Source organism: Geospiza fortis, unplaced genomic scaffold, assembly GCF_000277835.1.
Source record: "Geospiza fortis unplaced genomic scaffold, GeoFor_1.0 scaffold120, whole genome shotgun sequence".
In the NCBI taxonomy this organism is placed as follows: domain Eukaryota; kingdom Metazoa; phylum Chordata; class Aves; order Passeriformes; family Thraupidae; genus Geospiza; species Geospiza fortis.
The window spans coordinates 2,120,765-2,132,301 of NW_005054364.1; the positions used below are offsets into that span (position 1 = coordinate 2,120,765).

General features: G+C 36.9%; 1 protein-coding gene across 1 annotated transcript in view; it reads left to right on the top strand.

Moving 5' to 3' along the window:
• The window catches only part of FBXL2 (F-box and leucine rich repeat protein 2), a 50,752-nt gene that overhangs the window by 6,607 nt on the left and 32,608 nt on the right, over window positions 1-11,537 (top strand). Inside the window, exon 2 of the mRNA XM_031059588.1 lies at window positions 6,881-6,942. Within this exon, the coding sequence (XP_030915448.1) occupies window positions 6,881-6,942 (62 nt within the window). The remainder of the gene's footprint in view (window positions 1-6,880; window positions 6,943-11,537) is intronic.

Below are 11,537 nucleotides of genomic sequence, written 5' to 3' on the forward strand. Positions count from 1 at the left end.
TAGTGAGGTTTCAGATTGAACATAGTGTTTTCTGCCATGCTGGCTACCAAACACCAGTTACATGATAGCAAGTATTGATAAAATGTTATCTTTCAACTGAATTTTAGGCCTGTGTGTAATTAGGTCAATCACTAATCTGCAAACCATTGGATTTCCTCTTTCTAACCAGCAAATATAGGAGCTATCCCATTGGAGTCAGAGGATTGCTGTCTCTTTGGTGACTTAGTAGGAGAGGGTGAGTCTTGCATTAGGGTATGGGCATCTCAGCTAACAGGTCAGGTTAACCTGTTAGACCTTAATACCCTGGCTGCTTGCAGGAATGAAGCTGTTCTCTTTAAGAGGCTTGAGCAGTGATTTCCAAATGTTGTTGGCAATAGGTGACTGCCCTTGAGAAAAACACACAGGAAAGGGTGATGAGAGCTGTTTGAGCAACAAACAATGGCTTGGAGGCAGCAGGAAAGGCAACTTCGAGCACCTCCTGCTCTGCACTGGGAGGCACTCGAGCTGGAACAGCCAGAGGCCTCGAGGTAGAGTTGTGCAGCTGTGGACCTCAGCTCTGAGGTTCACAAGTGACCTTGTTCTGTCACCCAGTAGGAACAGGGCCTTGAGAGCCAGGCTGATGCCTCCAGTAAAATGTGAATGATGTGGTATGAATACCAGTGCTGGCAAAACAAGAATGATGGCTTTTCTGGAAGAGAATCAAGCAGCAAAGTGGGCAGTGTGGCCAGCTGCTTCTGCCTGGAAGGTTTTATTATGTTAAACAGCACTTATTCTGGGGAAATTTTAAGAGCATTATGGCCCTTATAAGCAGCCTTAGGTCATTGGGAAACATTAAGGAAAAACAGAGAGATGTGCTCAGGTGCATTTGATGTTCTCTGAATGTCAGCCTTAACTCTTTAAGATGACCAGCACAATAAGAACAGAAGTATTTGATGTGAGGTGTTGCTTTTGTTCAATTTGTCATCACAACATTAGAAGAGAAAATACTCCAAGGAAAGACCAGTACAAAAGATCCAGGGGGTATCTGGCAGCCAGGAGGAAGCTGTAAGGCTACTGAAGACCATGCCCTAGGCTCTAGCAGTGTGTGTCCAAAGGGAAGAAAATGTTAGCAACCACAGCAGGCCAGGAAGGCTGAATTTTAAAATGCACAAAGGCATAGCCTGAGCCAGAGAAGGGTGAACAGCTGGAGCATAGGAACAAGAGCCTGGAGGGCAGACAGTATCTGTTTGTTGAAATAAAAGATTTTGCCAGTCTGTCTGTGCTGTAGACAAGCTTGGTTCAAGATGGGATTGCATTTCAAGGTTCATTTTGATGTGTTATAATTTTTATTGATTATATAGAAAGCTTTACCATGGGTTCTAGTTTAGCAGCAGTCATCAGCTGTTGTGTCTTCAATATCACTTTCTTCAGTTCTGTTGGCAATGTATATCCTGTCTAACGCTCCTTTTGTTGCCTGGATACATTTTGCCACTTGTATGGTGTTAAATGGTTCTGCCTGTCTGATGCATTGATTGTACATTTCTGGAGGAAGCCCTAGCTAGCAGCAATTCCCTGAGCATAGGGAATTTTATACACTTATGCTAGAGTGTAACATGGGATAATCTGAAATTTATGGTAAAGGAAGGTTGTTTTGCCTCTTCTTCCTCTTCCATTTTTGTGGTGCATTTAAATAGAGAACTTTTTAGGATGCCATTCATTACTTTAGTTTGCTTGTGAGCTGTTCTGGGTAGCAAAGCCAATTTCGTGGCTTTCCTACCACTGTAGCACCAGGTGCTTTCAATACCATGGCAAAAAGAAAACTGCACAGGCAACAATTAAGTGTCTCAATAGAGGAGGAGAGATGTGCAGCAAGCTACTAGGTTTTGTTTGGCAACAAAAATCTGCTACTGATCAAAACTTTAATTTGCTACTGATCAAAACTTTAATCTGCTACTGATCAAAACTTTAACATCAAGCTACTGATTAAAACTTTAATTTTATTTTCTCAGGATTTTCCTTTAAAATTTGGTTTTACCATGCCTATTACTGCATGGATAATACTTAATAAAAATTGTTCTTTCCCGTGAAAACCTGAAAGACTTGATGCTTTATACATATGGCTGTATTTACAATTTAAATAGGATGTGTGTGTGCTCTGTCAGCCATAGAAGGGAAGGAAATATATGGGTTTAATTCCAGCCTATTGTCTTCTTTGGTGAAAATGACCCAATATTGGGTTTTTTCCTGAATTGATAAATACTTCAGCCTTGTTTTCAGTATATATGTCTTTTGCTGATGCTCTTTAGAGTCTTTCACACTTTATCTTCCCCAAACCTACTTTTGCCCATAATTCCTTTAGCATGCTACTAAGCAAGGCTATTTTTGAGAGTCTGGGTTTTTAATAACTTTTGATTTGAGAAGTTGACAGGTTGAAAGTCCTTATCTACTCTGATTTCAGTGGAAATTAGATACATAAATATCTCAGTGGAACTGAGCCATAATGGATGAGCTGCTACCAAAACTGTTTCATCTGTTAAGAAAATAGTCCTCTTCAATAGAGGACTGAATGACAACTGAAATTACATGCTTAAAAATATATATATATAAGGACTGTCACCAAAATTAGTAGTATAACCTTATTTTGATCTTGAAATAGCTCTATCAGAAAAGCTTTCTTCATCTCATTAATTCTGATGAAAACAGGAGACCCTTATCACTAGCTGCTAGACCAGAAGAGATTAATGTGGTGCTTTCAACGGTGGCATGCTAAGTGTGGTGTACCAAGAAGTAATGTTCTAGGAGAGTGGCAATTAGTATGTTTAATAATATGGAAAGGGAATTCAAATGGAGAAATTATCCTTTCTGGGTTTCACAGATTTACACAATGGGTGCTTTGTTTATATTATAAAGAAATTTTTAAAAATGTAGTTGCTAAAGAAATTAAATGTAAGAAGCTATCAGGTAGTTTTTAAAGAAAATACTCCCTTTTTAGCTCATGACCAATCTTCCAAAAGTACAGTGAAGATATTACCAAGAGAGATCAGTTAAGGAATGTAAGAAATGGCTCAAGATTCAAGTAATAAGGAATTACATTTTTCTCTTTACTGTGGATTTTGTTTTGTGTTATTTGTTATTGCAGTTCTTTTAGAATCTAGAGATCTTCTGTAACTCTTCTTGTGTTTACAGGAAATTTGACACTGGTTTTAGAGTAACGTTTATTACATATGTTCAATCGTATCCTTTTTCCTTGTGCACACATTTGTCTGTTGTATTTGGGGATTTTATACACTTAAAACCATACTTTTGTAGAGTTTGAGATACCCTATCTTTAACACAATCAAACTTGCTACCAAATACTAAAGCAACGAGAGGAGAAATATTCTTTGTATGTTCAGGGTATTCTTAATTGTTATTTTGGATTATTGTGTACAGGTATTCTGAGGGCATGTCATTGTCACCACGATCTGTGAGTAAAGAAAAAAAAATGATATTTGGGAAGAATGCTGTAATCTTGTTACAGTGATCAGACACTTCCTTAACTGAATGTTTTTGGTGGATTTTTTTTTAATAAATTGAAATGAGAGGTTATGTAATAAAAATTAAGTAAAAATAAAAAGAACAATACATGAATGTACTAGGGTTCTTGCTTCATTAATGGAAGTTTTAAATCATCAGAAACTGTTTCAAACAATGAATATATTGTCATTTGCACCTTCTGTCTTCTTTCTCTGCTTGCATGCATTTGAAATCATGTTACAAATGTTTATCTAGAAAATGACTCCTCCAGTTGTCCTGCATCTGTTCTCTGCTAGGGGGAAAACTTATTGAGGAGCCTTTAAAGCAGCCCCTCTCTTTTTCTGGGATGAAAATGCAATGTGGCTCTGGAGGCTGATAAACTTTCACAGAGTAAAAGAGTACTATAAAGAGACACTTCCACTTTCCTGGATGTGCTTATTCCATAACAATAATATGAGAACTGCTGCTAACATGTACAAGAACACACAAAAATTGCTGTTTGAGGGAAAACAGCTTTGAATGTGTTTGTGACCTCATCTGTGGCTGATGTGGCAGGTGTGGTACTTTTGTGTGGCTGGGCAGGTCACACACGTCTTATAGTATGTAGTAAAAGCTGTGCTTTTTCCAGTTTTAACTGGGATTCCTAAATGAACCATATTGATCAGATAAGCAGTCATGTATTCAAAATAGTTTGTCCATCCAACTTTAACTTTAGGATATTCTTACATAAACATAAACATGATAAGCTTTTTTCCTAAGAGTTGCTGGCTTGGTTGTAGGTTTAGCTTTTCAGCTTGGCCTCAGTGGGACAATACTTACTACTGTGCTGTGATTTGTAGCCAATTCACTTCTGTTGATGAGTAGTTGAAAATACTGTTTAACACAGAGAGCTATAATGCATGCTCAAGTCTTTAGACCAACTTGCCTCTTACCTTACTAACTCAAATCCTATGTTATCCTCACACAATGAGCATATATATATATGTGTGTGTGTGTTTGTGTGTGTATGTCTCTGTGTATATATATCTCCATGTTACTGTGTACTTGAAAATCTGTGGTGCAAAAAAAAAGGATAGTTAGATTTTTTTATGCAGGCAAAGTGACAGCACACATGTAAACTAGTAGCACTCTGCAAAGTATCTTTATTTAAAAATATATGCTTATGCATATATGTGTCTGCTAGATGGTGTAATGTTTGAGGCATTATCTGCAGCTATGGAATAATTTAAGTTAAAAGAGGATTTTTAGCTCTGTGATACTGAATGTTCAGATTCTCAAACAGAATTAATGAGATGTAAGTTAGCTTGTCTGTTTTGCCACAGACTTTGCATGCTGTCATGGAGGTGGACATCCTTTTTTTGTGATTTATGTTCCTAACCTGCACTGCAAAGTAATATTTCCTTACTTGACTGTTTAGGGATCCTAACTTCTATGACGATGGCATATATGCCCCTTTTTTCTGAATGAGGTTCTGCTGTAAACACCATTAGGCATACAGACACTTCTTTTAATAAAAATTTCAATATATGCTATTGTTTTCAGGCCCCAAGCTGCAAATTTTCAGTAGTATATAATATAAAAATGGCACACATGTGGATAATTCATAAACCTATGAGTTGTCAAAGTCAGAAGCAGTCAACCAGTTCTAAAAATGTCATTGATGTACATGGTATATTTCAGCCTAAAGGCTGAAAGTATCAGCAGCAATGGGTATTGGATCTAAAACAACCAGAACAAAGCTGAGCCTATGGTCAGCCATGTGCAAGTGCTTAAAGCCAACGCCTCTCCTCTGAAGGAGTGGAGCTAGAATTGTCCTATTGAAATATGTGTTCATGGTTGTTTTATGCTTTGAATATCTGTAGTCCCCAGTCTGTGAATAAACATGCTGCTCTAAAGTTGCTGGAAGAAGAAGCTTGATTAAACTTGTCAGTCTAATTGAAAGTTGACAACTTTATTGTCTTTAGAGGTGTGGATAGCCGTGCACAGAGGTAGTGGGTAAAGAAATCTGTGTCAAAATTGAAACAGTAGTATACAATTAAACTTGAAATCAGTCTAGGATGTACTGGATGAGAAAAAAGGTTCTTGGCAGTGGCCAGAATGAGGTTCAAGTTTTCAAATCTTACCATATTTTTTTGGGAGATATTTTCAAGATTCCCAGGTGTGTAATTTTTGCTGTCTCCTTTCCTTTATGAAGACAAAGCCAAGCTTATATTTGGCTTTTTTTTTCTTTCTTTGCTTTTATGGACCTTTTTTCTTTTTTCATTTTTTTAAACAAGAAGCAAAGCAAATAGTTTCCAAGTATTCAATGTGTGTGGATAGTAGGATGAACAACAATAGCCTGATGTCAAGAACAGCATATGCTTAATAAAGGAAGAAGATTTCTTCCAGTTGTTTTAATGTTTTGTGTGATTTTCATGTTTACCTTTTAGTGTTCAGAAAACTCATCTGTTTTGGATCCTTCTTCCTAGTTTTTGTTTCTGGTATTATGGACAGCAAATGAACTCCCTAAAGCTCTTCTCTTTGCACAGGAAATGATTGCTTGTGACTTTGACATCTTCCAGTCTTTGCCATGGTTCCTTAAATTCCATTTCACCTTCTGTTTTGTTTAGTGCTTGTGTTCCTGTAGTAAAATTTCTCAAACTTAAATATTTAGACCAAGTTGTAAATCTGGTCAATATCTTTGTTTTAGTCTTTCTATTTAGCTGTTGACTATATAACTTTAGTATTGCCTGCTTTTCTCCTTGGGTGTTTTCTTTTAGTCTCTCTCTTTTTTTTTCTCTCTTAGGATATGTATTAATTATATAAAGTTTGAGTGAGAGGTATTTTCAGTTTTTCTTGTAGCATTTTTTGATCTGCTTACTTTGCTTACATAGCAGTTGCTATCCTATCTGTGGCACTAAATTCTTTAAATGTACAGACAGTTATATTTTATCCATATTCACATGCCTGGGCCAAAGTATTTGCGCTGTAGACAGTGAAAGAAGGGACCTGAATAACTGGGAAGTGTCCAGTTTTTTTTTTTTTGTAATGGGACAGTTTTAGGACTGTGCAGCCGCTGTGTGTTTGTACATGTCTTGCTTGAAGTTTCCCTACTGCTTGAAATACATCTTTGTGCAGTGTAAGTGTGTTGGCTTCATAATTATTAAGTTGCTCCACAATTTCTGTGTGGTTAAATTAGTACTAGGGAAGAGCAGGTGTATATGGGGTTGTGGCTTTGTTCTGTACATTGAAATTATTTTATAGTATTGGCAACTAACATGTTGAGAACTTGATATTAATAGTAATTGAAGAGAATTAAGCACCTAAGTGGAAGGTGAATAGCCTCTTCAAAAGATGTTTTTCTTGTTGTTTTTTAAAATAGTGTTTTTTTTCTTTCTGTTTCTAGGTTTTCTCAAATAATGATGAAGCCCTTATTAACAAAAAACTACCCAAAGAACTTCTGTTAAGGTAATTGTACATAACATTTTAAGGAGTAAAAACCTGAGGATTGTATGTTGCTTATGGGTTTTACAGGCTATCAAGTGCTATTCATTCTTTCTTAAATCCTCTTGAAATAAATAACGCACCTGATTTAGTTCTTGGAATTCTTGACCTTGTTGCCTTGATTTATTTTAATGTGTTCAAGTTACACTGTACCATGGAAGATGTAATTTAGTTGTGATTTTTGACTTGCATGTCAGAAAAAGAAGTTAAATAAAATGTCCATAAAACTTTGGTGTATCAAGTAGTCAGCTCTTCCACACTCTCAGTGTTTTATATCTGTCTGAAGAGCCTAATTCTCTAATGTAGTTCACACTCTTTGTGCCATGAACTTTATTATAACAAAATAAAATGCAAATTCAATGTCAGAGCTTCCAAGAAAGTTGCTACTCTGTCTAAATAATAAAGTGAAAAGCTCTATCTATTACCATTACTGCCAGTCTGTGTTGTATAAGGTAGAACCAACAGGGATCTTTCTTACTGTAGTCATTGGGTTACTCATAAATTTTATCAGCTTGCTGGTGTGTGAGTAGATCATCTTTGCAAAAGTTGCCTAGAAGACCAAGATCAGTAAGTTCAGCCCGTGACTGGTGGATGTCTTCATGCTCTCATATGGTTGAAAGTTGATTTCATGCATAGAATAAACCAACTGCCAAATGTGGAGCTATTGCTTGGTTGGATGAGGCCGCTGCAGAGCTGGAACTGAACCAGGTCAGCAACGTCTTCTGTACCTACAGAGAGGATTTGTTACAGGCTAATCCTTAAGGTGAAAGAAAAAAAAAGAAAAAAAATGTTTGGTTATGATGGTGCAATTTCAGTTTTTAGTAGTGGTGTTATTAAAATTGAGTTGTTGATTTATTTCTTAATGTACTGAAGAGGTGTGTGGGTCAGCTTTTGTGTATGTCACTGCTTCAGTCTGCTTTGAAGTGGAAGAATGTCTCAATGGTAAATGCTCCTAAAATCATTGTGACTATCACAGTGCTCTCTCAATGATATTTCAAAAGCAGTCTGTTGTTAAAAGGAATTGAACTTTAAAAGGCTTTTCATTTTTGTTGAGATATATTCCATGTGGTGGCAGACTGTAATTAGACTCTTAGAACTGTTTAGAAAATGTGGTTAAAAGAGACAGTCGCTTAAGGATGCCCTGAAACAGGAATTCTCATACCTTTTGCTTTGTTGAACTCAATGTCACACATAAACCACGAGATAAAAGTCAATGTAGGATGCTGCCTCCTTAGCTAAAAATCATGATCTGCAAGCACTTCTTTTCAAGCATTAGGACTCTCCAATATTTGTGGAAGTTACTGTCCTTTTCACTGTTATGGATGCTAAGTATCTCATTTATGTAATTGACTATTAATTTGTTTATATGATTTAGGTAGTGAAAAGTATCATGCACTGAGATAGTAAGGATCTCTTTTGGAGCATCTTTCCTAAAAGTGAGGCTGAGGGAGTTGAGCCTATGCAGCATCAAGAAGAGATGACTGAGAGGAGCCCTCATCAATGTTTATCTGTATCTGAAAGGAGGATGCCCAGAGGATGGAGCCAGGTGCTTCTCAGTGGTGCCTAGCAACAGAACAAGAGGCAACAGGCATAAACTGGGACACAGGAAGTTCCACTTGAACGTGAGGAAGAACTTCTTCACTGTGTGGGTGGCTGTCCACTGGAACAGATTGCCCAGAGAGGTGGTGGAGTCTCCCTCAATGGGGATATTCAGGAACCATCTGGATGCAATCCTGAGCCATGTGCTCCAGGATGACCCTGCTTGAACAGGGAGGTTGGACTGCATGACCCTCTGTGTTCCTTTTTAACCTGACCCATTCTGTGATTCTCTGATTTTAAAGAATTCAGCTGGAATAAAATCCAAACAAACAAGTTCAAGTAATTAGACTCTACCAGTGGCTTAGCTGTTTGTTCTTATATTCAAGTTAGCTTTGTACAAAGCAACTTGAGGCTTATCTTGGATTTGAGGAAGTGGTGCAGCTAATCCCTGCCACTACACTGTTACAGCAGTGTCTAAAGAAGCCTTTAGACTGAAAGGCTTTGTGGGGCTGGAACAAGAACATAAAATAGGCCAAGCATACACAGAGCTGATTCAGCCAACCATCTATTTTTTGTGCACGTATGTCCTTTTTGCAATTGCATGGTGATTTACTAAAGTAGTGTTGCAGATGTAGCTGGAAGAGTTGATGATCTGAGAAACTGAACTGGGACTGTCAGCTTTCTCCATAAAGAACATGATGATCTCATGGGTCTGCTGTGCCAGAGAGACATAAAGTGCATGTTTCATTATACCCACAAGACTGTGCTGATCACCAGGGTTTTGAAATGGAATGGAAGGAGAAATGTGAGAGAGGTGCTCTGTAAATCTCGGTTTGAAATTATACTGCTGCAGGGACAAACTCACAAGGCCAATGGCAGAGCATGTCAGAGAGAGGGACATGCATCTGGGTTCTCATCCCTGCAGGATGTGGATATCTAAGGAAGTTTCCGGGCACAGACCTGCCTGTCTAAAGCTTTATCAGTGGGGAATTTGTTTTACGAGCCTTCACCTGAAGGCTGTTGTAAGCCTGAGTCTGAATGCCTTTTGACTCCTGAAACAGTATCTGTTCATGCTGCAACATGTCTTAAAATTGCCTTGCCCTATGGCAAGACAATGACAGGAGAGCTTAAATATTTCTGCACTGGGTGTAATTAATATTCTAATTGTTTTTCCTTTATTAGCTCTGCAGTCTACCTTTTAATTAAAAGGAGAGTAAACCAATTGCAGTGGAAACATTTTGCTCAGAGAGCTGGAAGTGAACAGTAAATACCACTGAAAGTGTCATCAAATATACTTAGTTTGCTTCTTGCTTGTATCAGATATGTATAAAAACTGTTCGCACTACAGCCCACTTTTAAAAATCCCCTGTTGGACTTGTGGAAAAAATGTGATTAATTTCTTGTTACAAATACCTGGAAATTAAATGTAAACACAGTTTTTTCTATTTCCAGAATTGGTCTTGTTCTCATTTGCATGAAGTATTTAAATTTATGTAATCTGGCTATAACAAACAGTCAGTCCAATTTTTTCCTCTAAAATTGAAAAACTTTTTCCTGATGGTAGACTTACAAAATAAAACCACTTTGAAATTTATTCATAGAATAGTGTTGCTATACTTGCATACTGTAAAGTTGAAGAAAATTATCCCTTGGTCTTTTACTGCAGTTCATCATCATAATCACTTTTAATATTATGATTGCGATTATTACTAATGTAACAATCAAAATTATATTGGAAGGTTTTCAAGCCAGTGTCATGTCTGTTGCACATTTTCTGTGGAGTATCTAGTATGTTTCTAAGTAAATGGTTGAGACCCTGAACTTCCCAGGCACAAAACTCATTTGAAAGGATAAAAAATGAGAGATTATTTGTTGTTTCTCAAGCAGACTCAGATAACCGGGCAGAGGAGGAAGAGGATATCTGATTAATATGGACAGTGGTGCTTTTGAAGAAGACCCTTGTTTGCAGGGGCCAGTTATTCTTTGAGGTTGGTGGTATAGCTGGAGTGGAGAAAGGGAGATATTTAATTTGTAACTTTTTCTGGTTTATGGACATTCATTTCTATTTGTAATATTGGAGTATATTTTTACCTGTGAAAGAAGTAGTCTGCTTCTAAAAAATTTTTTTGTAGTGTTCAGGCTAAAGGAAAAATATCACCCCTGTTAGCTGTTGAAGTGCTATTAGTTTGCCAGTTGGCAAGGAATGCTTGTTCCCTTCTACTATTACATATTGCAAGAAGTAAAAGGTTGACTAAATGCTCATTTGTATGATGTTTAAGAATTGTGTGGTGGTATTATGAATTGTGCAATTTAAACAGTTTTTGGATGATTGTAGCTTTATTTTTTTTTTTTTGTTAGCCTATGTGTTTATGAGAAAGCATCAGTTGAATATACAGGACGTTCATCGTAGAAGTGGATTGGTCTGAAATTCATAAACTCTTATCTGTCATCAGAAGAATGAGAAATCAAGTCAGGCTAATACAATTTTTAATTGCTGGGGAAAAACTCTAAAACAATGGATTATTACAGTTACAGTGTGCATTTGAAAATAAATTGAAACAAAAAAATATGAAGTCTATGTAATTAATGTTAGAATGTCCTGATTTTTTTTTTTTTTGGCTTGATAAAAAGTAACAAAGCACTTTTGAAAAGGGAGATACAGCCAGTTTTTTGGCATGTAGAAAGATGGATAACATTTGTTCATTTGTATTTTACCTTCTAATGCTCTGTGAAAACTGTAAGATTTTTTACAAAAGTAGTACTCTTAAGGAACAGAGATGTTTGTCCTTTTCAGCTGCTTAAACTATTTTCAGTTCCTTTCTGCCTACAAAGTACCAACTTCATAAATTGTACCACAAATATAGAAACTATTGTGAATTCTGTTGTAAACCATACTTTTTGAGTGCATGTACTTAAGACTAGATCTTAGCTATCAATCTCAAAATTTGAGTGGTCAATCAGATTTAGAAGAGGCTAAGTAAAGTTGTGGGACTGAAATTAGGAGAGGAGCCCAGGAGTGG